This window comes from Vitis riparia, chromosome 7, assembly GCF_004353265.1.
Source record: "Vitis riparia cultivar Riparia Gloire de Montpellier isolate 1030 chromosome 7, EGFV_Vit.rip_1.0, whole genome shotgun sequence".
Taxonomy (NCBI): domain Eukaryota; kingdom Viridiplantae; phylum Streptophyta; class Magnoliopsida; order Vitales; family Vitaceae; genus Vitis; species Vitis riparia.
This window is the reverse complement of record NC_048437.1, coordinates 27223092-27251060: the sequence shown is the minus strand read 5'-3', so window position 1 is coordinate 27251060 and position 27969 is coordinate 27223092. Positions and strand designations below refer to the sequence as shown.

At 34.6% G+C, this 27969-nt stretch overlaps 3 protein-coding genes across 3 annotated transcripts; 2 read left to right on the top strand and 1 right to left on the bottom strand.

The window, feature by feature from the left end:
- The first annotated feature begins 10021 nt into the window (after positions 1-10021).
- LOC117919217 lies at positions 10022-16258 on the top strand. Its single transcript, XM_034836351.1, has 2 exons — positions 10022-10873; positions 15794-16258. Exons 1-2 carry the CDS (start codon positions 10177-10179, stop codon positions 15904-15906), a joined length of 810 nt encoding a protein of 269 aa, XP_034692242.1. The 5' UTR covers positions 10022-10176; the 3' UTR covers positions 15907-16258.
- A 1290-nt stretch (positions 16259-17548) lies between these two features.
- Positions 17549-19556, top strand: LOC117917831 (mitochondrial zinc maintenance protein 1, mitochondrial). Its single transcript, XM_034834250.1, has 2 exons — positions 17549-17826; positions 19152-19556. The coding sequence occupies exons 1-2, from the start codon at positions 17589-17591 to the stop codon at positions 19229-19231; spliced, it is 318 nt and encodes a 105-aa protein (XP_034690141.1). The 5' UTR covers positions 17549-17588; the 3' UTR covers positions 19232-19556.
- Positions 19557-23311: 3755 nt separating this feature from the next.
- Positions 23312-27358, bottom strand: LOC117917447 (peter Pan-like protein). Its single transcript, XM_034833735.1, has 7 exons — positions 27217-27358; positions 26719-26898; positions 25960-26190; positions 25047-25139; positions 24770-24957; positions 23830-24023; positions 23312-23668 (listed from the first exon to the last, which is right to left on the bottom strand). The coding sequence occupies exons 1-7, from the start codon at positions 27232-27234 to the stop codon at positions 23592-23594; spliced, it is 981 nt and encodes a 326-aa protein (XP_034689626.1). The 5' UTR covers positions 27235-27358; the 3' UTR covers positions 23312-23591.
- Positions 27359-27969: the final 611 nt, after the last annotated feature.

Sequence of the window (27969 nt, the reverse complement as noted above, 5' to 3'; positions counted from 1 at the left end):
ACTTGACAGTCAATATCATAATTAACCATAAGTTTTCTCCAATGTGTAACCAAATATAATAGTGCACACATCATAAAAACTTCATCTTGATAACCAAGATAAGTCTCTCCTTTAAATAGAAGGTAGTGCGCTACAACATTTATTAAATTACCTAAGTGCATGAACTAACAATGAACTACTCATCAACTTGTAAGGAATCGATGATTTGAATATTTCATACAACTCCTAATACATCAAAGTCATGTACAATGTAAATGATGCAAATTTGAATGTTCATCATGGATAATGCATAAATAAGATAATGAAAGAAAAGACTAGAATCATTAATATAAATAATAATGAAATTCGTTTATTATTACATCATGTCATGTTTTTAAAGGATTAATATTGACATCTTACATCTAAGCAACAGAAGTAATACCAATTTTATAAATAAATAAAAAATTATCTTTAAGGTTAAAGTATTAACTTTTAGATTTGAATTTTTTAAACCTTGAATTCCAAATGTTGAAGAATCAAATCAATTTGAAAGTCTCGTAGACCCATGATCTTCTGTTTGATCACTCTTTCTTCATTTTGGCACACTTCTGGTGGGAATGGAAGAAATGGTGGAGGTTGTGACTTTCTTTCTCTCTAGAGGTGGAAGACAATTCTATGGAAAAGCTATGAAACCCTAACTCTAACCTTAAAGGGGTATTTATAGGGTTCCCCAATGGGTTTAAGTGATTTGAACACATGGGTTTGTGTCACTTAATATAACCTAAAACAGATTTTAATTGATTAATTAACCCAATATGATCTATTAATTAATTAACTCAATTCAGAGACCTTATTCACTTACTCATATGCAATCTTGTATAATTACCAAAAAAATATCCTTATGCGCAAAAGTGGACTTAGAGTCAATCCAACTACAAAAAACTATGCCAACAAGGTAGATGAACTCAAACGAGGACCATTGGAATCCATATAATAGTACTAACTCCCTTAGAATCCAATTTTAAAGTTGATTCAACATCCCATTACAAATAATCATTTGCACTTCAGTACCCTATGTAAATAACAACGAGACACTAAGTGCTCGGGTCTATAACTTGCTATTCATTACATTTAGTCTCCCTATGAACCGATGTTCGTAGTATAATAAGGTAAAAGTTATTATTCTTTCAAGACTACTTTTATCATTCGTGGGTTACAAAATCCTCCTATTATGTATTCAACTTACATGTCTTAACTCTTAAAAAAGTCTATGTCAAGTTTCACTTAAAGAACTATTATGATCATAGTTTTCCTTATCACACCTCTTTAGGATCATCCAATGGAACACTTTGTCTTAATCACATGAAATAGCATGGTGCCTTTATTAAGAATATCTATTGCTACCAATTTTCATCAACAGTAACTCAATCCATAGGGAATATATGATCAATTTACAATTTCACTTGTAGGTCAAAGCTACTACTAACTTTAACACAAGTTCAATATTCTATAAAGGTTGAGAAATAGCACAATGAAGCAACTTGGTTAGGTCATGACTACTTGATAGCCTTAAGTTATGATTCATTGTAGTCTAATGTGTAATCATACACTAATGCACTCACCATGAGAAACTTATTCTAATAGCCAAGATTAGTCATACCTCCAATAGGAGATGGTGCACTATAGTCTCTAATGGGTTGCTTAGACCTACGAATCGGTTATGAACAAGTCATCTATTTGCAAGGAACTCATGACTTGAATCTTTTATATAACTTCTAATGCACCTATGTCATGTACAATGCAAGAAATATTAGGCGAGAATGCTCATTAAGTATAATGTATGAAATGAGGATAAACAAAAGTGTAACTAAAATATCATTAAATAAATAATTAATTTCAAATATATTATATCATGTCATGCTTTTAAAGACTCTATCCTAATACTTAATCCTAACAATGACTTGTTAGTACCACTAATCGAATGTCAACACATAGTTGTGCTATCGGTAAACCCAAACAGTGCTAGGAATCAATGAATGACCATGTACTCTTTCTCTTACATGACGTCCTAGGTACACTTGCCACTTGACACAAATCCACATGCACAAATGATATGCAAAGAGAGGATTGCATCCCCTTCTTACCTAGCTGGTATCAAGTTTAGAGCATGCCTACTCTACCATCTCTCAAAGAAAAGGGTGTCATTTTTAATCTAAGTAACTCTAAATTACCAATTGGTCTTAGGTCAATAAGTGACTAGTCAAATATGAAAGAAAATACAGCTTACTTGTGTGTTGCTTTATAATTGAAATATTGCTCTAAGTTGCAAGCTAGTTGTAGAACAACAAGTCACTAGTGGAATATGAAAGAAAATACAACTTACATGTTTGTCCACTTTGTAATTGAATAACCATTGGTGTTCATTCCAACCCTTGTTTGTGTAGACCCACATTTCTCTCATGTATCCTCACTCAATAGAAAACTCATTTTTATTTTGAAAATTTTGATTTTTGTTTTAAAGTTTGAGTCGTCACTTATTTTATTATTTTTTTTAGAAGAAAAATAAAAAGAAAAAAGAAAAACTTTAAGAGTGACAAGGAAAAAGACAAGTCTACAAACTGGGAATGGCTTTGATGATCAAATCACCTATTAAGAAGGTACCGGGATAAACTATAATATCCTTCTAAACTTGCATACCTACAACCTTTAATAAACAAGTGGAGAGAAATTTGACATTAATGAATTAATTAATAAATATTTTCATCAAAATTGTGTGCAAGACAAATATACCAACAAAATATATATAGGAAGAAATAAATATATACAAATAAATTTACAACCAGGCAAGAAGTGACGGGCAATGAATGAGCGGATGAATGGACAAATAAATAAGCATATAACTATCTTGGAAGAATTTTTATGGAAAAAAAGTGAATTAACTAATAAAATTATTTTCTTTTCAAATAATGCAATTAATGAACTTTGAATGGCTTATAATTTATGGCTTTGCATGATTGCGTGATCATGTCCGTGTGGATAGCGGTGGAAAAGATGCGGTATATGGTAGCAGCATGGTGGTGGGCAGGCTGTGGGTGATGTGGCCATGAGTGCGACCGTGAGAGAGAACGACGACCACGATGGAAGAGACCATGATTGTGGCCATGGATGAGCAGTGGTGATGGTGATAAGACATGTGGATAGTGATTATAGAGACCTTTCCCCATGTGTTTGTCCATGTGTACCCGACGCCTCTGGCCACGTGGTAGTACCCTTGCTGAACCACATGTTACCTCCTCCATTACTGTCCGAACAACCTTCGAGGCACCTCGAAGCATTCTATCTGGATCATATGGACCCATTGAGCGGACCACATCTTCTTGACATCCCAAAATCCTTTCTAGTATGTGAGACTATGAGTATCTAACACTGGAGTGACTGATGAGACCCTTCCCATCCTTATGTCTACATCAATGGACCATCACGCCCATTCACATACCGTCAACAAGTTGAAACGACGACAAACTGCGTTATGACGCACCGCTTGACACAACCACCAACCACCTTGCAATTGTAATGATTGTCCTATCACTTACTACACAACCATCATTGTAGTATTAGGTCAAGGCGCCAGCTCAACACTATAGTGTTTTCCCTTATTGAATATTATAAAAACTCCACTGAAACAAAACTCAGGTATGCAACACTAAGGGTTTTCTCATCTATTCTCTCTCAAAGGGTTCTTACCATTTTCAATATCTGATTTAGGTTTCGGAGAGTGTGTTTGGACAACCTATCCGGGCATCCTTTGTACAAGGAAGAAGAATGTCCGGTCTCCAGTAGGTGGGCAAAGGCTTTTGCTGTCACAACCAATGGAGGAATCCATCCTCAGTTGACCTAGTATCAACAGTGATGACATAGGTTATAGAGAGAAAATGAATGGTTTTGTGGTGGCGTTGTCGAAGATGGAGATGAGGAAAGAAAATAGTGGCCATGCATGATGAGGTCGGTAATGGGGATACAGTGGCAAGTTTTGGAGATTAGAGTGGACGATGGTGAAGATCTGGGTTGTGGGCATGTTGTGTGATGGTGTTGATGGAGGTAGTGGTGGCAGTTGTGGAGGATGATGATAATGGTAGTAGAAGCTAGTGGTGTTAGTGGGCGGTAGGTATGGTTATCGGCAGAGGGTGGTAGCCTAGACAAGAGCAGAGACTGTGGATGGAGGGGTCGCGGTGCTGGAGTGTAGTGGTGCAGATTGGATAGTGGAAGCGTTCCCATTGTTGGTGTCGGAGAATAGATCAACAATCAAGATGTCCATGATAGTGCGGCAGTGAAAATGTGGAGGACAATGTCAAATATCAAGAAGAGAAAGACCATGTAGAGAGCCCTCATTTTAATTTTATATCATTGGTGTCTTCCCTGAAAATATTTTATTTTATTTTATTCCCAGAAAAACAAAAATAAATAAATAAATAAATAAATCTACCAACAACCTTTTCCTTCCTAAAACCGTCTTAAGATGGAACGGTTTTCTGTTCGGAATAAAAAATATAAAAAATTATGTTTGAAAACTAAAAATTATTTTTTATTTTTTATAATAGAAGAATAGATTATTTTTAGATAATTTTTTTTCATTATTTTACTTATTTTTTTAAAACTATTTTTTATAATTGTTTTAAAAAAATAGTTGTCATACAAAGCCTTAAATTCTAATTTCCTCTTTTTAAAATAAAATTTCAGTTAATGAAAAATAGTTATCAAACAAGTTCTTAAATTCTAATTTCCTTTTTTTAAAAAAAAATCTCAATTAAACCACTCACTCTTTTTCTTTAAAAGAAACGGGTTTTATTTTTGTAATCCTAACTTTTCATCAAAAATAAAGTAAATAAGGTAAAATTTAAAAAAAATTAAAAAAAATAAATAATAAAAATACAAATAAAAGTGTGTGGGCTAGAGGTAAGAGAAATTAAAATCCCTAATGAAATAGACATAAAATCTATGAATAAACATGGGCTTGAAATGTTAAAAAAAAAAAATCGAAGACAAATTTTAGGGTTTACACTTTGTAGTCAACTTTTACCTACATTGCAATACATTAAACACCAACAAAGTCCCAAAATGATTTGATTCAATTGGCTCGTTGCTTATAAGCAAATATAAAATAAGTAAGGTGTTGATCTATAGAAAAGCACAACATGCATTTGCATCAACAACAAACGAAGATGACATAGGCAAGAAGAAGAAGTGTAGACCCCCATTTTTGGGGTTTATTTTTGCAGGTATTATTTTGTTAGGTGGAAGACTCTTAGGGGGCCATGTGTTGCCTTAGGATTGGCCATTGGGGAATCACTGTAGTGGGTTGAAGGTGCAATGAGGGAACGACATGTGTGATGGAATATGCAGAAACGGTTTTGAAGATTTGAGAGCTGTAAGAGGCCGTTGAAGGGGGGCGTGTTTTTTAAGTTGTTGGAGTTGCAAACAACTCGATGGTAGAAAATTTTGAGGGGTCTTAGGGAGAACAGGAGAGAGGTGGAGGTAGGGAATGAGAGAGAGGTTAGCAGGAGAAGAAAGGTTTTTTGGTGAGAGCTTGAAGGGGAAGAAGATCAGCTGGAATGGAAGGGAAGAAGAGTGAGAGAAAGAAAGCTGGATGAGAAAAATAGAGCATGAGGAGGAAATCTTGAGAGGATCAGCTGAGCAAGGGAATGGGTTTGTTGGGATTTTGATGTAAGCTTAGGAGAATGAAGTAAAGTAGCTTGATACCTAGCAAGTCTCGCTGAAAGGGAGCCTTTTCAGGTGCGTTTACCAGACCATCTATTCATGGCAGTTGATTTTCTTTGTGTTGTTGTGATTGTGTTGTAAATAATTCATGCCTTGTTCTTTATATCAAATTTGATTAAGAGTGATCTAATTCATTTTTTAGTTCTCCTTTGTGTGTCTGAGTCATATCCTTGGATCTCATTTCCACCTGGTTTTTCCCACCTATACATGAGCCTATTGACTTCAATATGAGATGGGGCTCGGGCCAATGTTTTCTTTAGTTCATTTGATACTCTGTTTTTATGCTTGCCCTCTTGCTATTTACTCTCTGTTCCCGTGACTAAATGTACCTCCGAGGAGAAGGGCTTAGTTGTTGCAATCATGATGAATACTGAGGGGAGTGAGATTCACATGGGGGAACTTGGTGGTGCTCCATCGGGCAAAGCAGAGGATGGTGAGATATGGATTTTTAGCGTCCGAGCTTTTGATTCACCTCGCTCAAAATGCACTATCAACATCAACTATGATGGTTTCGCCGAAGATGTGAAAGTTAGTGATGAACTCCTTGTGGATGGTGGAATGGTGAGGTTTGATGTGATTGAGAAGATTGGTCCAAATGTTAAGTGTCGGTGTACTGATCCTGGATTGCTGCTACCAAGGGTTAATTTAACGTTCTGGTGGGATGGGAGTTTAGTGTGAGAATGTAATGCCATGCTCCCCACAATTTCTTTTAAGGATTGGTTGGACATAGATTTTGGGGTTGCAGAGGATGTTGATTTTATTGCAATACCATTTGTCAAGTCTACTGAAGGGATTAAGCATCTCAAAGGCTATATTGCTGCAAGATCTCGTGATAGTGACATTGTTGTTATTGCAAAAATAGAGAGCATTGACTCATTAAAGAACTTGGAAGAGATCATTCAAGCATCAGATGAAGCTATATAGTAGCCAGAGGAGATTTGGGTGCTCATATCCCATTGGAGTAGGTCTCATCTGCTCAGTAAAAGATTGTTCAGCTATGTAGGCATCTAAATAAACTTGTCATTGTTGCCTCACAATTACTCGAATCCATGATTGAATATCTCACACCAACCTTCACACCTGCCCAGCTCACCACCCTCATCTCTTTATATCCTTCATACCCATCAAAGTCAATAACAATACCCATTTTCCCATCCTGTATACTCACCAAACTTATCATCATACCCATCGTCTTTAACTTATTTCCAACACCATATCCACCACAGTCAATCGGTCCCCATCTTACATACCCACAAAACTCGTCACCTTGACCACTCCTCGGCAAAATCCGCACATGGGTTTCTTTCTATCAGCTTTATTTGTGCCATTGCTCTTTCTCTGAAGAAATAATTCGAAAATTATGGAGCAAAGTTCAAACCATGCAAGACAAAAGAAGCTCCTTGCAGCTTTGAATGACTGTGTTGAAGCGTCCTCCTTCATTGATGATATTCCAATGGTTGTTTGGGTCACCCGATGCATTCCCTGTGATTTCTGATGATGGAACTCCCCAAAGGTCACAAAGGAAGTAGAAAACGTTCAGTCTTAATACTATGGCCCACACAAATATCGGTTTTTTTCCAAGACCACCACTTCATGTGCTGAGCATAGCTTTGCGTGTCTATCACCATCATTTCCCATGTTCATGAGACCCCTTTCTTCATGGCCATCTCAGCGCATGTGTTGAGTATTTTCCAACGTGCAATTTACCCCCATTTTCTGTCCCCCCATTCTTTGCTTTCTCTATGAATTCAGCAGCACCCCGAAGTTTCGCCCGTCTACCAAGAAAGACATAGAACATGCCTTAAGGTCGGAAAAGACTATCGAGTTTACGGGTCTCATTTTTTGCCGCATCCTGGAACTGTTATGTGTCAGCTCTAAGTTGATTTATTAGCCCTAAGAGTGAACTGTTTTTTTCTAGTGCTCCTTAAGGTCCTCAAAACCCGAGTGGTTACTCAGATTCCTGTTACGCAGAGCATAGTGATGATGGGCCAAATGCAAAAATGGGAGAGATTTCCAAAAGAAGCAGGCTTGAGCAGAGGTTTCCTATCATGCCTCCGAAGCACAGTCAATAGTCCAAGTGAGATAGAACCAGAAATTGCAGGTTCAATGATGTGGTTCAGTGACCAGCTCAAGACCCTAAGCTTAGGATTCCCCTGTTGCATGGTTTGCATGGCCACCTTCCTAGGTCCATTTTCACAGCCCATAGCTTCATGCGTGTCTTCAAAAACTGATTTTCAAAAATCTTGTTTTCAAATAATTTTAACCCACAACTCTTCATTCTTCTTTAGTGTTTTAGGTCCTAAAAATCCATTTTCAATAAAATTTTGCTACCATTTTCTTTTTGGTAAGCAATTTTCACATTTTCTTTGATTTTTAAAATGTTTTGAAATAAGCATGAATTTAATTTTGTAATTCCAAGTGATGGAATTTGCAAAATTGATTCATGCAAAAATAAATCGGGTTTTGGTGGGGCTCAACATGTGTGATTTTCTCGTTGATTGATTGATTGATATGTTGTATTGACTTGCCTCACTCTATGACATACATGCAACTATTTAGTGTTCGTTCACTAACCTTTGTTTTCCATGAAGCAATCAGCTCATTACTCAGGTACACTCTTTGTTTTTCTTGTTCATTCTAACTATTTCTAGATTGATATTATTTTGGTATTCATATTTAATCTATCAATTGCCACACTTATTTTAACTTAATTAGTAGATACTCATTTTTAGGGGCTTAGAAGGGCGTTACAATCATTGACGTACCTTTCCAATAAGTAACCTGACCCCTGAGCCTAGATTTGGTTTTTCGTAAACCATCTTTTCCAAATAAGGAGTCACACTTAGAGTTTTCTTTATTATTTTGTTTTTCTTTTAAAAATAAAACAAAAATACGTGGCGACTTCAAGTCATTTTCTTAAAAAATAAATTTTTTAAAAATAAAAAGTGAGTTTGCCATCGAGTGAGAATGCATGAGCAGAAATGCAGGATCCACAAGAAGAAAAATAAGCATCGAGATGTGTTTTATTATTTTATATTCTAATGTCATTTTTTATATGTTAGCCATTTTTTTTGTAACCTTGTTTCATATGTTTGTATTTATAATATTTCATATCGAATAAGGTATAAGAGGTTTCTTACACTATATATATATATATATATATATATATATATATATTGAAATTATTTTAATTATGTAAACATATTTTAAAGCAATAAAGATTTCTTTAACCTAAAATGAACAATATTTATATAGGATGAAATAGATTGTTACAAATAGTATCAAAATCAAAATTGATTTCGATATAAGACTAAGAGTCTGGTTGACAATGATTTGTAGGAAGCGTTTTTACCCTTTCTAATACTTAAAAATAAAAAATTTCAAATGTTAAAAATACTAAAAACGTTTCCTATAATTATTATCAAACGCACTATAAATGTTCAAAGTGATCCTACAATCCCAAACTTGACAACATACCAAATTGGTACCACAAATTTTCCTTTTAAATTATTATACAAACTAGTCCACCATTTAAGTGTATTTTCATTTTTATATTTAAAAAAAAAAAAAAAAAAAAAAAAAAAAACACTAGCTTTTGTATATGTGCAAAACCACATTTTCTAATTTTCTTGACAAATTAGAGATGATAATACGATAGATTCAAGCGAGTCATCCCAAATACAATCAAGCCTCTTTATTTAAATCAATTTTAAGATCAACCAATAAATAAAAAAAATTAAATGAGATAAGGCGAACCATTTAATTTTTAAATTATTTTTTTTTTTAAAATACTTTTTCTTATTTTATAACAAAATGTAACATTACACTAAAATATCAACATATTTGATATGTTATACAATTTTATTTTTTTTATAAAAATAAATATATAAATTTGAATTTTTATTATAATATTATTCTCCCACAACGTTGCAATAGAATTCTAATCTTGGGACATGTAGCTCATAATTCCTAATATGGTCTATTTACCTTTTTAAGAAATTCATATTTTTCTTTTTAAGTAAATTTTTGTTTAATTACATAATATTTATAAAAATTTAAAATAAAATTAAAAATATAATTTATATTTCATTTAAAAATAAATAAAAGGATTATGGCGTATTAATATGGTATACCTTAATTATTTCAAATTAATTTATATTCATATGGGAAGGTTAAATTAAAATTTTTAAACACATAAATATATTCGAAATATTTAGATATTTTGAGAGCAAGTAGGTGAATTATATACTCTCTCGCGAGTGAGGACAGAGGTCAATTGTATTGGTCCTCAGCTTTCAGGAAAAGATTACAGCTCTTTCTCGGATACGGTACGTTTCTTCTCCAATTCTCTGCAATGATCCAAACCTTAAACCCTTGATTCTCCGGCAAAATTGCACATATACTCCCCACGCTCTAAACCCCATGTCCCCTAAGACCTCCATAGAATCTTGTACCTTTCAGTTGCACAGTTGGAGACCCTTTCAGCTCCCCACCACTCCCAAAACCTTAGAGCCTGATTCCCATAATTCGAAACCCTACTCCATTACCACCTCCAGCAATGGCGTTCACAGCAAGAGACCTTGCTTATCCGATAGAAAGACGTCGTTTCCGATCGACGCCCTTGACATTTCGAAGCTGAGCTTGCTGGAAGACGACAAGCCCGCGTCCTCGGCGCCGTGCAATCGGGGGAATGTTCGATGGATCGCCCGGAAGCGCCGCCGCCGTGGGTCGCGGTCGGTTTCTGGGAGGAGTAGTGACCGCAGCGGGACTCGCCGGTGCTGCTCGGTGGGGGCGTCGGCGGCGTACGCGACTTGCTCCGATTTTCCGGTGGCCGCCGGGACAGATTCGAGTGGGGAGCTGTTTGTGAATGGAGATTCGAATTGGTCATCGGATGTGAGCGAGGCGAAGAATTCGAGGAAAGATAGGGATGGAGGGAGTGGCGAGAAGGAGAATTTGGGTTCTGGGTTTGGGCACATTGGTATTTTTGAAACTCAGGGGAATGAATCAGGATACGGAAGCGAACCTGGGTATCGGGGCGATGCAGAATTCGGGTATGGAGATGAGCTTGATGAGGAAGAGGACGATGCCCGGTTGTTGTTTTGGGGCGAACAACTTGGAGGTACATTTCCTGGAATTGCTTTGAATGTTTGTTAAATTGAATTTGATAGATTAGTTAAAAATTTGATGGGTTTATAAGCTATGATCTAATTTATTCCTTTTAAATTTCATTATTTTTTTGAGTTCTTCAGTTAGTACTTGGTCTGTGGGTGGTTTTGCAGTATTGGATTGACCTAAAAGTATAGTTCTATCTTATGGCATTCATCTATTTTGCTTTTGGATTGGGTCAGTGAAATCTTAATTCATTTCCAAAAGTGAATTCTTTCCAATAGGAAGCTACAGATCCTCTATGAGGCATGCCCATACAGCCGCACACGATATTGGAGACATTTGATTATTTAGGTTCTTAGAAAGTGAGATATATTAGCAATACCTGCAGCATTGTGGATTTCATAACTTGTTTTAAGCAGTTTTAGAATGCATCGGCACAGTTTGATTGCATGCATGATTAAATGTTTTTATTTGCATTGCAGCTAGTGATGAATGCATTTTATTGTGCCTATTTAATTTATTTAGTTACAGAATGGAGTTTGAAAGAATTTATCGGTATTCTCAGTTTCATGTCTTCTGGGAAAAATGAATCAACCAAAGAACGACATTGGGTTGTAATTGTAAAACATGAAAGTGGAAAATGCAGCAGATGAAACACTTTGATGGTTAGAGTCTGTTTGAGAGTAATTCTTGTTAAATTGTTTTTATTTGTAGTGGTTTTGTTAGTAGCCCTTTCATTAGAAATGCTTTTAAAGAGAATTGCTTTTGTGTTTGGATATAAACTAGAAAAAGTGTTTTGATTGTATTTTTGGTCATGTAGTATATAATAAAAAAGCTTCTTTTTTCTTTTCTTTTTTTTTCTTTAAATGATTCTCTAAATTTTTAAAAGTGATTTTAAACAATTTACCAAGAACCTGATTTTTGTTAAAAAGCACTTCCAAGCATTAGGAAGCCCTTTTAGCGCCTCTCAAAATTACCTCCAAATGGGCTCTTAATAATTTTGAAAAGGTAAACATTCAAATGCTTTCCAATTGTCCATGGGCTTCCAAAATTGTGGTAGTCATCAGTTATGCCAGTTTCTGGAGCTAGATGGGGTACTGATTAATTCTCTTGCTGGTCTTGAACTCACTGAAAGCTTCAGATGCTTCAGAAATTGGTATTTTCTGATTTATTTGGTTGATGATATGTTTCTAGGTGCCTTAAATCTCCAAATACCTTGTTACTTTTCATGTGCAATACACACCTATGCTTAAAAGTGAGAGACTTTAACTTGGAAAGCCTATAGCAATATCTTGATTGAAAACCTAAAATGAAGGTCCATTTGAAGAATATCCATTTCACTATGGCAGGAATGGGAAGTTATTATTCTACATTCCTCGAAATTGAGATATGATATTAGTTTTCCTGCTGAATGGATTGGTAATCTGGTTGTATAGATCCTTCATGTCAATATAAATCTTTATGTGAAGTATATCTGCCTGAAACCTGAGCTTTTAAAACGAGTTCTTTCTTGATTGGATATGTCATTATTCTTCATGAACCAAAACTAAGTCAAGCAAAGGAAATATGCAATTCACATGTTTTATTGGCCATTTCTTATTTAAATCAAACTTAAAATTCTGTTCAAATAAACTTAAGTTATCCAACTCCAGAAACACTTGTCCCGATTTGTTATTTTGCTCTATATAGCTAGTACTTATTCCCTAGGGTAGCTAAGAGGAGTGGGTTACAAGGTTGGACCATACTCTTACTTATTAACAACTTGACACTGAAGAATAAAATATTTTTTTGATCAGTAATTTTTGTGTTCTTTTGGTACATGGAGTCAGACAAGGAACCTCCACCCCAACTGCTTGCTATGTGAGAACAAAGGAATGAGACATCTATTTTGACCATCATATTAAGGTTCTGAAAACATGATGATATTGGTCAAATATCAATTTCAATTTTAAAAAATAGCAAACTTTTGCTGCAAAAAGGGAGATTTTGGATAAAAAATCTTGGAAAATATCTGTCTTTACTTGGTAGATGTTTTGAGATATGGAGAGAGATTTAAGATCATGCTGACATTGACCATCTTGGCTGAGTTATGGAAGGATGCAAAGCAAAGCCAAAAAATTTGGTGGGTGTGTTAGTTACGAGTCTGAAGTACTAGGGGGTTAAGGCAAGGAGACCCCCTCTCCCCTTACCTTTTTGTCTTAGGAATGGAGGCTTTAAGTAGCCTCATTAACAGAGCAGTAAGAGGGGGTTTTCTAATAGGCTGCATGATAAGGGGAAGGGATGGCAGTGGGATCCAAGTTTCGCACATGCTGTTTGCTGATGATACGTTGGTCTTTTGCGAGGATTCCCAAGAGTAATTGGCTTTTTTAAGTTGGTTGTTACTGTGGTTTGAAACCACTTCTGGTCTGTGTATTAATTTGAATAAAAGTGAAATTTTGCCGATGGGTAGAGTAGAGAATGCTGAGTTATTGGCTGTTGAGCCTAGCTGCAAAGTGGGATCTCTCCCCTCCACTTATTTGGGGCTCCCTTTGGGTGCTCCGCATAAGTCGGTGGTGGTGTGGGACGGAGTGGAAAAAAGGATGCGGAAGAGACTTGCCGTGTGGAAGAGGCAGTTCATTTCTAAGGGAGGAAGAATCACTCTCATTCAGAGCACTTTGGCGAGTATGCCAACCTACCTCATGTCCTTAATGCGAATGCCAAGAATGGTTAAATTAAGACTTGAGAAAATTCAAAGAGACTTTCTTTGGGGAGGGAGAGCGTTAGAGAAGAGGCCCCATCTTGTAAAGTGGGCTATTGTTTGTTCTCATAAAAAGAAGGGTGGATTGGGGATTAGAAATCTTTCTACTCTCAATAGGGTCCTTTGTGCAAATGGAGTTGGCGTTTTGCGGTTGAAAGAGATTCCTATTGGAAGCTTATAATTAAGTAGGAAGTTTGGGGGAGAAGGAGGAGAGTGGAGTTATCGTGGGGTAAGGGAGGGCTATGGGGTGGGGTTTTGGAAGGAAATCAGTAAGGAAGGTTCGTTGTTGCTCAATAATGTTTCCTTCTCTGTGGGGGATGGCAAAAGGGTGAGGTTTTGGAAGGATATTTGGTGCGGGAGTAATTCCCTTTGCGAGGCCTTTCCCTCCTTGTTTGCATTAGCGGTTTCTAAAGAAGCGTGGGTAACGGACTGTTGGGATTCAATGAGGGAAGAGGGAGGGTGGACTCCCCGTTTTTCTAGACCTTTCAATGATTGGGAGGTGGAGGAGATGGAGAGATTCCTTTCGACCATTCAAGGAAAGAGGCTGAATGCTAATGTGGAGGATAGGATGGTGTGGAAAGGGACGAAGAATGAGATTTTCACGGTAAAGTCTCTTTATAATTCTCTTGATCATTGCTGTGCAGTCCCGTTTCCATGGAGAATCATTTGGAGCCCGGATGTTCCTACAAAGGTGGGTTTTTTTGTTTGGGAAGCCTCATGGGGGAGGGTTCTTACTCAAAATCAACTCAAGAGGAGGGGTTGGATTTTAGCTAACAGATGTTCCTTGTGTTGTGCTGAAGAGGAGATGATAAATCACATTCTTCTTCATTGTTCCAAGGCGAAGGTTTTGTGGGATCTCGTGTTTTATTTGTTTGGTGTTAATTGGGTTCTCCCGTCTGCCGTTAGTGACACTCTTTTAGGTTGGTGTGTTTCCTTTAAGGACAAAAAGCATAGAAAGATTTGGCGGGCAACTCCCCTTTGCTTATTTTGGACGGTTTGGAAGGAAAGAAACAGGATAGCTTTTGATAATGAGGTCTTGTTGATTCAAAGAACGAAGAAATTCTTTGTTTGTAACCTCTTTTCCTAGGCTAAGTCTTCTATAGTTGTAGGTCCCTTATCTTTGATTAACTTTGTGGACTGGTTGGGTACTTGTTGAGGGTTGGTGAGTGCTCGTCTCTTTGTTTTCTTGTTTTTAAGTGACTCTTGTATACTCCGTGTATGCTTCGGGTCGCCTTTCAAGCACCCTTTATCTAATATATTTTTGTGGGTTTATCTATCAAAAAAAAAAAAAAAAAAAGTACTATGCAGATGACCAGAGCAAGTCTCTTAATCATCTCTTTCTTATCATGCATCAGAACGGCTACTTATGATAGCCTGATAGGGTACATTTATGGTGTTGGATATTTATAGTCATTTTTTTTGGAGTTGCTTTGACAGAGTTTGTAAATAATTCCCTTGGGTCTATCTAGATTAAGATTTCAGAATTTTGATTGATGATGTACTATGTAAGAAGGCAACTCTGGCTTTTTTATTATTACTAGTGATCAGGACAACTACATTTTCTTGGCATGGAATATTATCATGTAACAACTGGTGGTGGTGTGGCAGAAATGACGAAGGTTAGAAAGTTGGTGTCTTTTGCATGAAGTTTAAATAACAGAGATTGGGTTTAACAGGGTGTTATTGGGAAAAAAAGATTTAGCAGTAATTAGTAAGGACATAAAATAAAATCGGAGATAGGTTGAGTAAGGGAGGTTGTAAGAGAGAATATTTTCTTTGGGATAATGAAAAGGAATGCAATAGTGTAGAGGAGGTTTGGCATTATGACATCAGTAGTAAATTAAAGAACATTAAGAGGAATAGAAGGGCAAGTAGTTGAACTGTGGTTTTGGCATTATGACATTAATAAATGTCCAAGATCTTTGTTTCTCAATAAACCGGCACTGCTTCTGTCTTCATTGTCATTATGGCTGATTTTTCATTTTAGGGACTTCATCTTTATTGGACACCAACACTTTGTTCATGTCCTTGTTACATAAATCCTATAACCAACATCAAAAGGACCAATGAGCTAAATGAACAACAGGAACACATCATAACCCCTTTCATTGCTTGATTGTTTATCTATGCAACCGTGTATTTTGGTTCATGAAATTCAGGCGATATGCTGATTCTTGTCTTTGCATCAAGCAGATAACGATACAAATATGGAGATGGTTGGGGAGAACACATTCTCAGAGCAAAAAGCCCATCACAGATGCCGGCGTAAGAAGCACGATTATAGAATGATTGATGCGCTCAGATAACCAAACTGCTGGCAAATTTGAAGCATAACTTACTTTGCTGTTATCACTCGGTAGGTGTTCATTGGCAAGGTGAATCCGGTACTGGAATTCTTACTTATTTTGCCATATGTGTAGATGTTTCAGAGCAGCCATTTGGTTTCAAATATCATGTCTATTTAATCCAAGAAAGGTTATTTTGAACATGCGATTGCCAGAAAATGCTGTGAAAATGTAAGAAAGAGACTCTGTTTGCTTCCCCCAAACATTTTGTTTGGTTTGTGATGGATATATTCACACCTTGTTGACAATTGTATAAATGTGTTTGCTAAAGATATAACAATTCCTGAATGGCTCCTGGGAAAACAATCTCCAATCTTAATTCCCATTCAGAATGCTTGTTTATTTAATATGCACTCAAGGACAAATATTGAGTATTAATAAAATATATTTTATTGGTAATTAGTTGATAATTTATTTCTAGTTTTTTTCTCAATAATATGAGTAATAAAAATTTTACTACTGTTCATACTAAATAAATATCATATTATTTAATATAAAATACTAAATTGTAAGTTATATCATATCTTAAACATATGAAATTATTGTTGAATTAAATAGGCTCCACCTTGTACCTCTTGTCCCTATTTTGGTCCCAAAATTTATTTTTGTAAATGATATGTTCTCCTTTTAAGGTGTTTTTCTAAATTTTAGTGCATTAAAATAACGTGAGAATATGTTTGTGGGTATTTGGTAAATCAACTTAATAATTTAATGATACGTCTTAAAGTCAAAAATAATTTTAAATAATAAATAAAAATAATTATTTATTATTAAGTCCACATTTTTATTTTATTTTGTTATTCAATTTGTACTAATTACTTTTATGATCTTTTTTATTACTTTACGAGTTTCATTGCTACTTGATTTTTTTTACCCTAATTATAATTTATTTATGAGGATAAATATGTCAATGATTTAAAATAATTTTTAAATTAATTTTATCAAATAACTTTAATATTTAAAGTAAAAAAATTAAATAATAAGTTTTAAATAAATAATTTAAATATAATTTAACTTAAACTTGTTATATTTAATTAACAAATTGCAATTATATTATTTATATTTTATTAGGACGGGTGAATTTAATGACAACTTTATTTGGGTTCTTCAACAAATCAATAAATATAATATTATCTATTAATCACATTACAGATATTAAAAAAAATAAAATTAATTGATTAGATTACCATTAAATTGACCATCAATATTACTATTCCTTAGTTCATCAAAAATTGAACTTAATAAGTTATGAGTCGTGTGCATCGAACACGTGACGTGTCATTCAAAATGTGACATATGAAAAAATTGAGAAGATTATAAAATTAAGTTTAAAATCTATAAGTAAAAGAATTAAAGTAAAAAAAAAATAGAAATAGATATTATTTCAAATTTATTTTATTTACTTTATTTTTTATATAAGGATTAAATATTTTAAAAGAAAACAAGTTTTGAAATAATTTTAATTTTCTCCTTCATATATATTTTTATATTAAAATCAAACACTAAAAAAATTATATTAACGGTCCAAATCTTGTATGGCGTGGGTACTTGTAGGGTAACTTAGCATTTTGCATTATAATTTATAAACAAACAATTAACAAATCGAATGCGAAGGCAGGGACTGAGGGGAGAGAGAGAGAGAGATGGGAGGAGAAGCACTGAGCGCATACAGAACGCTGCTGAGAGCGACGCGGAAATCGTTCGCTGGCGACACGGTTATGCTGAAGGCTTCGGCTGTTGAGATCCGAAAGCATTTCGAGGACAACCGAAACGTCACCTCCCAATCCGAAATTCAGGGTCTTCTCGAGTCTGCTCGCGAAGCTTCCCATTTCATATCCAACATGATCGTTCAAGCCAAACTCAACTCCCGTGGCGGTTACGGTATCTTCCTATTAACTCCACTTGAACGCCCACTATTTGTTTGTTGTATTGCCTCTCTTCTGCCTTCTCAATTTCAACTCCCCTCTTTCCGTGTGGTTGCGTTTTTTATTTCTGTTTTTTTGGGGGGGGATTGAATTTGATTTTTTTTCAGTGAACTTGAATCCATAAGGCTTAAAGATGATTTCTCTATAATCAAATGTTGTTTGAGTGATAATCTCTTATTTAGAGTAGGTTTGGAATGCATTGGCTCAGTGCTTTATCGGGTCTAGGGAAGCTTGGTACCTGAGTACATGTCATTGCCCTCCGTATAAGGGGTTTTGTAGTCTAGTCGTCTCTAATCCAGTAGCGATCTCAGGGCCTGACAGAAATGTGAATATTTTAGGTGGGTTGTGTATTAAAGTTTTGAGATATGTGCATGTTTTCTCAGGTCCTAGTATAGGGTTCTTTTCCTTTCGCCTAATGTCACATTCTGAATCAAGCTCAATTCTTTGGATGAAATAAAATGTTTCAAGTATTGAGAATATGTGCATGAGCATTTGCATTTGGTGCCATCATATGATCAGTCATTTTTTGGTAATTAATCTCAGTTAATGGGTTTCCAGTACAACTCTAGAGATGATAGTATGATTGTAAAAATGATCTGGCTTGATGGGACTTGATATTATGGTAGCAGCCATGCTTTTGGTACCCTTGTGTATGCAATTCAGAAGTTAGAACCATCAACCATGTGCTATACTAAAACTGCGTACCATATAAAAAGAACATGGGTATTCAATCAAGAGCGAACAAAATTGTTACAAGTGGTACTAGAACCAATCTTTTATCTGGTGTGGCACTTTGTTTGCTCTACAAGGATTATTTGCTTGTCTAACTGGTTCCGCAATCCTGTGTGATTCAATTAAGGATGTTGTGTTTATATGAAGTAATTGTGATATTCCACATCGGTTAGGGGAAGAAGTTTTTGACACTGTATGTGTATTGGACTCCTCTTAACCATGTAGCTGCATTTTAAAGTCATGAGGTCCCATTGAACTTAGACGGACAATATCTATAAGGGAGCGGGTCATTACCATACACTCCTACAAAATCCAAAAAAAGGAAAAGGAAAAGGAAAAGGGATATGAATTCTATATAGGAAGCTGCATCTTTCTCAGCTAGATGAGGATATTGAATAGTTGCTTTTATGCAATTCTTTCAGCTCAGTTTTGTATTTCTTCTTGGTTGCAAGTATTCAGTAGTACTAGAAAAATGTCTCAATTTTTGTGCTTGGAAGTGGCTCTATAAGAACGTCCTCTAATGTTTCATATTGCTGCTGGTTGCTGCAGAAGTGAAGCCGAGTAAAGACCATGCAGGAGGAACTCTTGAGATACCTTCTGAAGATATTCTTAAAAGCTCTGGAGAATGAGTGCAGATGGGAATACAAAAGGTGCTGAATCATCTCAGTTCTTATATTAGATAATTGATCTTGTGATGTTTCTATTAAGAACTTGTCAGGGATTTTTTTGCCCCTTTCTTCAGGTCTAATCAATCTTTTCATTTTTGTTCAAGTAACTTTACTTTTTATTTTTTAGTTTTAATGGCTGTTCCATTTGGCTGCCGAAAACCTACGAAGTAGCTATCATTTGTTGTTATGTATCCTTGCCTAGCCATGACTATAAGGATTTTGCCTTATAGGTTAAACTTCAATCTTGTCATATCACGTGTTTTATGGAATAACTTTTTCTTGATAATCACTGCTTCTCCCTTGTAAATCCCATTTTCCTGCTCAAAGCCAAGAATGTTTGAAGTCCCCATGTTATAGTACCTCATGAATGCCAGGGGCCAAATCCGCAGAATGCTGTCTTTGATTCTTTTTCAGTTGCTTTCTAAGGCTATGCCTGGTAACCGAGAGTACTGAGAAAAGACAAGAAAATAATACAAAGGAAGATGGTTTTCTCCTAAGGGTCTCCAAAAAGCCCGCGGCCCGCTTTAGGCCCGGCCCGGCCCGACCGGCTAAAGCCTGGCCCAAGCCCGCCCGGCCCGAGCCCAGCCTGCCCGTAGGCCCGCCCCTTAAAAAAAAACTACAAAAATAAAAATTATTTAAAAAAATATTCATTTCAAAATTTTATTCATTGAATGTATAATTACATTTGAAAATGTGGGAAAAGTTTACATCACTACAAAATAAATACATCCCAACTAGGTTGGCACCTATTTATTTGTCAATCATCTGTATTTTTCAACCACAAAAAATAAAAATAAAAATATAATATACATTTAGTCATTATTTTCTAGCGATGATGGCGAACTATCATGCATCCATGAAGATCTTGATAATTTTAAAGATTCCATATCGCAAGCATCTCTGTTTCTCGAATGGAATCGTACATCTTTTTATCTGCTATTTCCCAATCTTTCACACATATCCCTGCTTCAATAACATCTGGCGCTAAGTTGCATCGTTTTTTACTAACTACTCTTACACCCGCACTAAAAGCAGCTTCTGATGCAACTGTACTCACAGGAATTGTTAGTACATCACGAGCAATTATAGAAAGCACAGGATATTTGTGTTGATGTGATTTCCACCATATTAAAATATCAAAATCTTCTTGATCTTCAAATAAAATTGTATCAGTATTAAGATATTTATCTAAATCAGATGTATTATTTGGAGAACTATTTGTTGTCTTTTTTCGACTTTTCAACATTTCTAGAGCTCCTTTATAAAAAGATGAGGAGTTTGTAGATGTAGGTGGTAATTTAATAGTATTAATATCATTACCATATTTTTCTTTATAATAGTTATATAAATTATATAATAATGAATTTATTTCATTTTTAATTTCTTCAATTTTTATTTGGTCATTAAAATAAATAACTTTTAACCATTCATCCAAAGCTTCAAATTTCAATCTAGGGTCCACAATTAAAGCAATATAAAAAATTAAAGGTATTTCTCCCCAATATTTTCTAAATTTTTCTATCATTGCAAATATTGTATCATTAAATATTTCAAAACTTAAATATTTTTGAAATACAAGAAAAATATTAGTTATTTGCGTAATAACTCGATTTGAAGTTGGATAATATACACCACAAAAAATGTTTGTTGAAGTATCAAAAATTTCAAAAAGATCTCTTAAAAATCCGCAATATGCCAATCATAATCATTTAATGCATAAATATCTGCTTCACAATCATTGTTAATTAATTGTATTTCATATAATTCGACTACTTTTCTATATTTTGTAATATTTTGTAAAAGTTTATATGTGGAATTCCATCTAATGGCCATATCCAAATTTATATTTTTTCTTTTCATATTTAACATTTTGCAACAATGAAAAAATAATTCATGTTTTGCTTGAGAACTATTAATACTATATGCAATGCCTCTAATTTTTTCCAATGTACTATCAACATTTTTTAATCCATCCTTTACAATTAAATTTAAAATATGTGCACAACAACGCACATGAAATATTTTAGCATGATCTTCTTTTACTTGTCAATATAGTTTTAGTCTATGTATTGCTGCATCATTATTAGCAGCATTTTCTAATGTTATTGTCAATATTTTATCACGAATGCCTAAATCTATAATTTCATCATTTATAAAAGATGCTATATTTTTACCGCTATGTGGAGCATTTATTAATTTAAATGAAATTATTCTTTTATTTAATTTCCATTCATTATCAATGTAGTGAGCAGTTATACATAAAAAACCAGTGTGAGTTAAAGATGTCTAAATATCAGATGTTAAACAAATATTTCCTTCAAAATTTGCGAAAAAAAATTTTTTAATTTCTTTTTGTGTATAAAATTTTTTCATAATATCTCTTTTAACTGTATTTCCAGACCAACCTTTAAATTGAGGATTAATACCTCGTTGAATTGTTCCTACAAAATCATGAGTTTTCATCATGTTGAAAGGTTGTTCTGCTCTTATTATATAATCAATCATTTCTTCACGACAGTTAGATTCATCATAAGAAAATGTTTTTAAATTTTCACTTTCATTTTTACCTAATTGCATATAATTTCTAATATCTACATTATTTTTAGTTTTACAATTTTCACGATGTCTTTTTAAATGACTTGCATTTGAGCCACCAGTAATAAATTTATTACAAATTTTACATTTTGCTTTTATTTCTTTTTTATTATTTTCTAAAATTATTTCTATTCTATCAAAAAAATTTCATATATTTGAAGTAAATTTTTTGTTTGATGATATTTCATCACATGAACTAGACGAAGAAGCACTTGTCATATTATAATTATTGATAAAATATTATGCCAAAAATAATAAAGTAATAAATATAAAAAAAAATATAACAAAAAAATAAAGTAGTAGGGGTGAAGTATGTTACTCAATTAGAGAATCGATGCAGAAATTCCTAGCAAATTTGAACTCTTGGAGCCACCAATGCTTGTTTTGCAGAAGATGTATTTATAGAAAGGTTAAAAAAAAAAAAAAAAAATTGACCATGTGATTGTTGGAGGCTTAGCTCCAACGGTCATATGGGAATAATGGGATGGAGCTAGACTCCAACGGTCATGTGACCGTTGGAGCCTTTAATTTTTTTTTAAAAAATAATATACTTTATTTTTATATACATATAACTAACTCAATTAATAAACATAAAAATAATATAGCTTAGTTGGTTAAAGCCTCAAGATTTAAGCATGAGGGGAGGGGTTTGAATCCCTCCTCTCCTTTCCCTTGGTTTCATTTTGGTTTTAATAAAAAAGCCCGCCGACCCGGCCCGGCCCACCCATCGGGCCGCGGGCCTACCATTTTTGCATGGCCCGGCCCGGCCCGTTGACCAGTCAACGGGCCCATAGGCCCGGCCCGCCCGTTGGAGACCCCTATTTTCTCCTATTTAATTTTACTATAAAAAATCAAATATATTTAAAATTTTATGTATTTTAAAATTATTTCAGCTTTATTTAATAAAAAAAAAAAGTAAAGTATTAAAAAATAAATTATTAATTTTAAATTTATTTTATATTTTTCTTCACTTTTGCTTTTCCTTCGGGACCAAATATCACCTAAATCTTTGTTAAAATGATCATTAGCTCATCGTGATGCTATACTACTTTCTAACTGTTTGAAAGGGCTTTTTAATTGCTCTAGTGTACCTGTAAAATGTGGGGAAGAAATTACAGGGTTACTAGAACTTCTATCTTTCTTGTTATGAAAAATAATAGGTTATGGCGTGGACAATCACATAGGCTCAAGTCCACCCTCCTGTGTGCCTTTGTTAAGCCTTTGTTCCATTCCCAAATGATAAAGCTCAAGAACCATGGAAATATCTTGATCACAACACCCATAATCGAATGTGGCTCCAATTCGCGATCAACTCAGAAGGATACAGATAGTCAGGTCAGGAAACGGGACGGAATATTAACTTATTTGCATATGTTTGTTGTCTTGAATTTATGCTCATCTGGCAATAGCTTTGAAAACAAACAATTGGCTGCTGAATAACACGTATAAATACGAACAATTCTAATCCATTTCTTTGCACATTTGCAAGTGAACCCGTTTCCACTAATCATAAATAATTAACAGCTCAAGCTCAACAACACTTTCTCTGAAGCCAAATTTAAATTTGATTATCTGACACAAAACAAAAACAAAATTGGGATTGGGATGTAGGAAGAGTAAGAAGAATAGAAGGGGAAGAAAGAACAACCCCATGTCCGAAGGCGATTCGTCTTGGAATACTGACAGAAGCCTAGTTCTTGCATCATCATAAAAGTGGCATTGGGAACTAATCTTCCTCAGCATTTTCCTCATTTATTTTATCTTCTTCCTCTTTTACTTCCTTTTTCTTCTCAGCTTCATTTCCTGGAAAGGAAAAAAATGGAGAGGGAAAAGCAATGAGGGTTGTGAAGGAGAAGAAAATACTACTGAGACTAATCTGATATATGATTGTAGCAGGGGAAAAAATGAAGATCAGAAAGAATAGATTATGAAGGATAATAAAATGTTGTGTAAGATGAAAATACCATATGCATTGAAGATAACTCCACCAGAACACAATCCTTCCTCAATTTTGATGAGCTGAAGTGTCATCCTAGGTCCAATCTCTTGAAGCTTCACAGCACTTTTTGAAGAAGCCTTGTTAATCCTACCAAGATCAGAAGCAAGAGTAACTGTTGCTGCTTCATCGTCTACTTCACTTTCTGATCCATAGCCAGCCCTTCAGAGACACAACCGAAAAAGGGGGAAAACACAGTTAATTGATGGATATTAGTACATCCACTAAGTTCTAAAAAAAGAGAAATGATCATCTGCATGGGGTGTTGGTGACGTGCATTTGCTTTTTTTCTCTTCCTTTTTACTTAAGTGACCCTTGTTTAGAAGCAAATGTTCAGGATAGTTTAAGAAATCATGCCTTGAAAATTTTCTGAAATAATATGAAAGCATCTCATCGTGTAATTAGTTAACACAGAAATCCAAGATTCAGTATCCAGTTAGTATGGATAATTCTTTTTCTTAGCCACTTACTGCTGCCCTTCCCCCAACTTTTTACTTCTTGTTCCTAATTAGAACACAACAGTACTGATACTATAAATAACCAGAGAAAGTTCATGATGGACGTTTTCAGTTCTATTGATTCATTATTTCAAATACAAACATAAATGCAGGTTATAGCAACTCTTTAGCTACACTTTCTTAAGTTTTTCTAATATATAATCCAATAACAGTTGTTATTTGAACTGATAAAATGACAGCATGTAGACCACAGGAACACTTGAATCATTCAACTAATCAGTGCTCTGCCCACAGTATTCAAAGTAGCAAAAGTCAGTAAGATAAAATCTTAAATGCATATATTCTTATACACAACATGTTAACTGTACAAATTTGCATTCTCTTTATGCCACAGATGAATTCACCTTTTTTTGTCCTGAAAAAAAAAATCAATAAAAAAGGATTCCTTACTTTGTAATAAAGTCACTGACATCCTGCAGATTCTTTAGATCAGGAACTTGATGGTTCTGCACAAATTTTCTAACTCTCTTGGAGACACCAACAGGTTGTAATCTAATGGAATAATGCCGAAAATCAATAAGCTTTGTGTCTTTATTGTAATTAAGCAACACAATTCTTTGGCAGGAAGAAAGCTTCACCTGCAAAATTTGCATCAAGATAACATTAAGACAGGGAAAAGGTATTCCAGCTGGTGCCAGAATTTGATTGATATTGCCTAAGCACTCACAGTGTTAACGTCAATGGCTGGAAAAATGTTCTGAAACATAACAGTTGTGAGCTTTAGATGTTGCTCTCCACTCCCAAAACCAGAAAGGACAATCTGCCAGAAATTTATTCAAAATATTTCAGAAATAACAAGAGAATATACAATTTTAACAAGATGTCATAGATAACAAAGAATATAGAATCTCATGAATCTGTTGCTCAAACAGTACACATTATCCATGGAAAACAATTTAGAGGCAAACCCATATCATGAAGAATATAGATAATTGTTTTTCTCTTTTAAGGAAGTTCAAAAATCAACTAATAATATAGAAACTAGAATTAAGGGTGTAAAGTAGACATGGAGTGGGACAGGATCCACCATTCAAGGGTTGCACCTATAAGTTCTGTAACAAAGTACCAATGCTACCCTCTTATGTCAGTTACTGGACCAACTGCATCTATCAAATGAAAGAAACAACATAATGAAGAAGTACAAAGAAACATCTGGTTTGGATGATTCTGGTCAACTGATCACGATTATCTTCTTAGTTATGAGGTCTTAATATATAGTCTCTTAGACGGTGGATCCCAAACCCTACTTTAGAAGCCATGTCCTGATATTCCATATGGAAACTACAATAAGCATCTACAAACATATGGAAGCACTTTATTTTTTCCAAGAAAATCTTCCATAATTCTATTCATTCACAGACTCAAGAGGATGATAAATCAAGATAAAAATTGATTTTGACAATGAGGAGAATGTATCTATGCATTTATTTTTATGCTTGTGGATGCCCTTGTGCATTTTTTTTATGGGTAAAGCAAGAGAATATTATAAAAGGAAACAACATCAAAATGCCCCAAAGTACATAAGATGTATACAATGGACACTTAAAGATGCCCTTGTGTATGTGTTTATGGAAAGTTACCAAAGGAGAATTCTTGAAAAGATCTTGAGGACATCTAGGACGCAATTGAGATTGTGCAACATCAACAGCCAATGAGTACTCATGTATTTTGAATGTCAGTGTTGGGCCTTGAGGAGTCCTGGCAACCTTCAGGTACGGTGCAGTTTCAGTTTTTGATAACATTAGAAAATGTGTTACTCCCAAAGGCCCTGCAATATTCAAGAAGTCTTTGAGATTATTTCGCCTCTTCTCCTGCAACCATAAGCATAAAGCACAAACAAGCAGGAAGTTAGTTAATACAAAATATGATATAACATATATTAGGGACTTAAGATTAAACAGAAACACCCTATTTCATTTATATTGCTGGAACTGAAATCCATCATCACAGAAGTATCACACAATTAGCCTTTTCTGAATTGAGGTCCGCTCTTTCAACATTGATTTAACTTAACCCTAAAAATTTCCCATGAACTTAGTTTATATTCACATTATCTTCACAAAATAACAGGTTTTACAAACTAAACAGGTCATCCTAAACAAAACTATCTTCCATCAAAATTCAACTTATGCAGAACTTCATTATACGATCGGCCTTTTGCTCTGATGGAAATAGAATGATTGCCACCACTCCAGACAATAACATAAGTTCCCATCTTCATTTACATGAAAAGCTGTGTTGAACAAGTTCAAGCTTTTATCTTATCAATATATCCCAACATCAGTGTATTCGTTAGGCAGTGACTTTGAGAAAAAGGTAAAAAGAGCTCCAGAGCTTACCTTGAGATTGACGGCAGTATAGGGAAGCATTAACTTTCTTAAGTCCATCTGCAGTTGCTTAAGAGAACCCGGTAACTTCCCCCTTGAAAAAACAATGCTGTGAGGAATCTTCTCTCCGGTGACATGATCAACACCCGGCTGCTTCTTCCCTACCGGCTTAACAAATCCCTTCTTCTTATTCTAATTCAATTCACAAGTACATAAAGCACATATATTAACCAAATCCAAACAACCACATAAAGAAAGGGCTAAACGCTAAGAAAAGCACAGAAGAAATCAAATTTAAAAAAAATAAATAAATAGATAAGAAAAAAATAAGGGAAAAAAAAAAACGAGAAGGCTTCAATCCACTACCCTAACATTGATTTGGACGATTTGGGCTTTCATTGTTTCCAAAAACAAAACAAACAAAAACTTATATTCTCTTCTCTACTTTCCTACGCTTTCTCAGCAACCAAACAGGATGAATTGAAATTGAGCATGAGATAAGTGGCTTACATTCCGGAAACGAGCCATAGTTGCGAAGGATGTTTGAATCTATAGAGCTGTCTTTTAGACTTTGATACGAAAGGGTTTTAGGACGAGGGTTTAGGGCTGACTGCTGAGACGCGCCTCTATGCCCTTCGGATTTTTCCGTCCTTTTCTCTCTCTTTCTGTGTCTTATAGGAATGGAGCTTTAAATGAGGGATTTTTCTTTATTGACTATTGGATTAATAAAATAAAAAAATATTAATTAAATCATCATTTTGATTCAAACCAATCTATTTTTTTTTATGAGTTTAGAGAACTTAATTTGTAATTTGGATAAAAAAATATTGGATTTATTAAGCAAATTCATTTTTTTTTAAAATAACATATATGTGGACCTCGCATTTTGGCTCATGTGTTTCCCATTCGATGGCGAACTCAATTTTTATTTGAAAAATTGATTTTATTCATTGTTTGAAAAATGACTTGGAGTCGCAACTTATTTTTATTTTATTCTTAAAGGTAAACAAAATAAGAAAGAAAAACCTTAAGTGTGACTCCTTATTTTGAAAAAGGTGGTCTGTGAAACACCGGATTGGGTTCAGATGTCAGATTACTTATCGGGAAGGTACGGTAAAAACCATAGCACCCCTCTAAATCCCTAAAGTCAGGTCTCTACTAATAAAATGAAGCTGATATGACAATTGATGCATAAATCAATGAATACACAGAGTGATCATGCACATATAGAAATCAGAATATGCATACAGAATGATTAAAACA

Coding starts and splice junctions, on each gene's coding strand:
- LOC117919217 (XM_034836351.1), top strand. CDS start 10,177: ATGTCCCCTAAGACCTCCATAGAATCTTGTACCTTTCAGTTGCACAGT. Junction 10,874..15,793: donor TTGGGGCGAACAACTTGGAG/GTACATTTCCTG, acceptor TGCATCAAGCAG/ATAACGATACAAATATGGAG.
- LOC117917831 (XM_034834250.1), top strand. CDS start 17,589: ATGGGAGGAGAAGCACTGAGCGCATACAGAACGCTGCTGAGAGCGACG. Junction 17,827..19,151: donor CAACTCCCGTGGCGGTTACG/GTATCTTCCTAT, acceptor TGGTTGCTGCAG/AAGTGAAGCCGAGTAAAGAC.
- LOC117917447 (XM_034833735.1), bottom strand. Junction 24,958..25,046: donor CAGCCATTGACGTTAACACT/GTGAGTGCTTAG, acceptor CAAATTTTGCAG/GTGAAGCTTTCTTCCTGCCA. Junction 24,024..24,769: donor GTCAGTGACTTTATTACAAA/GTAAGGAATCCT, acceptor GTGTCTCTGAAG/GGCTGGCTATGGATCAGAAA.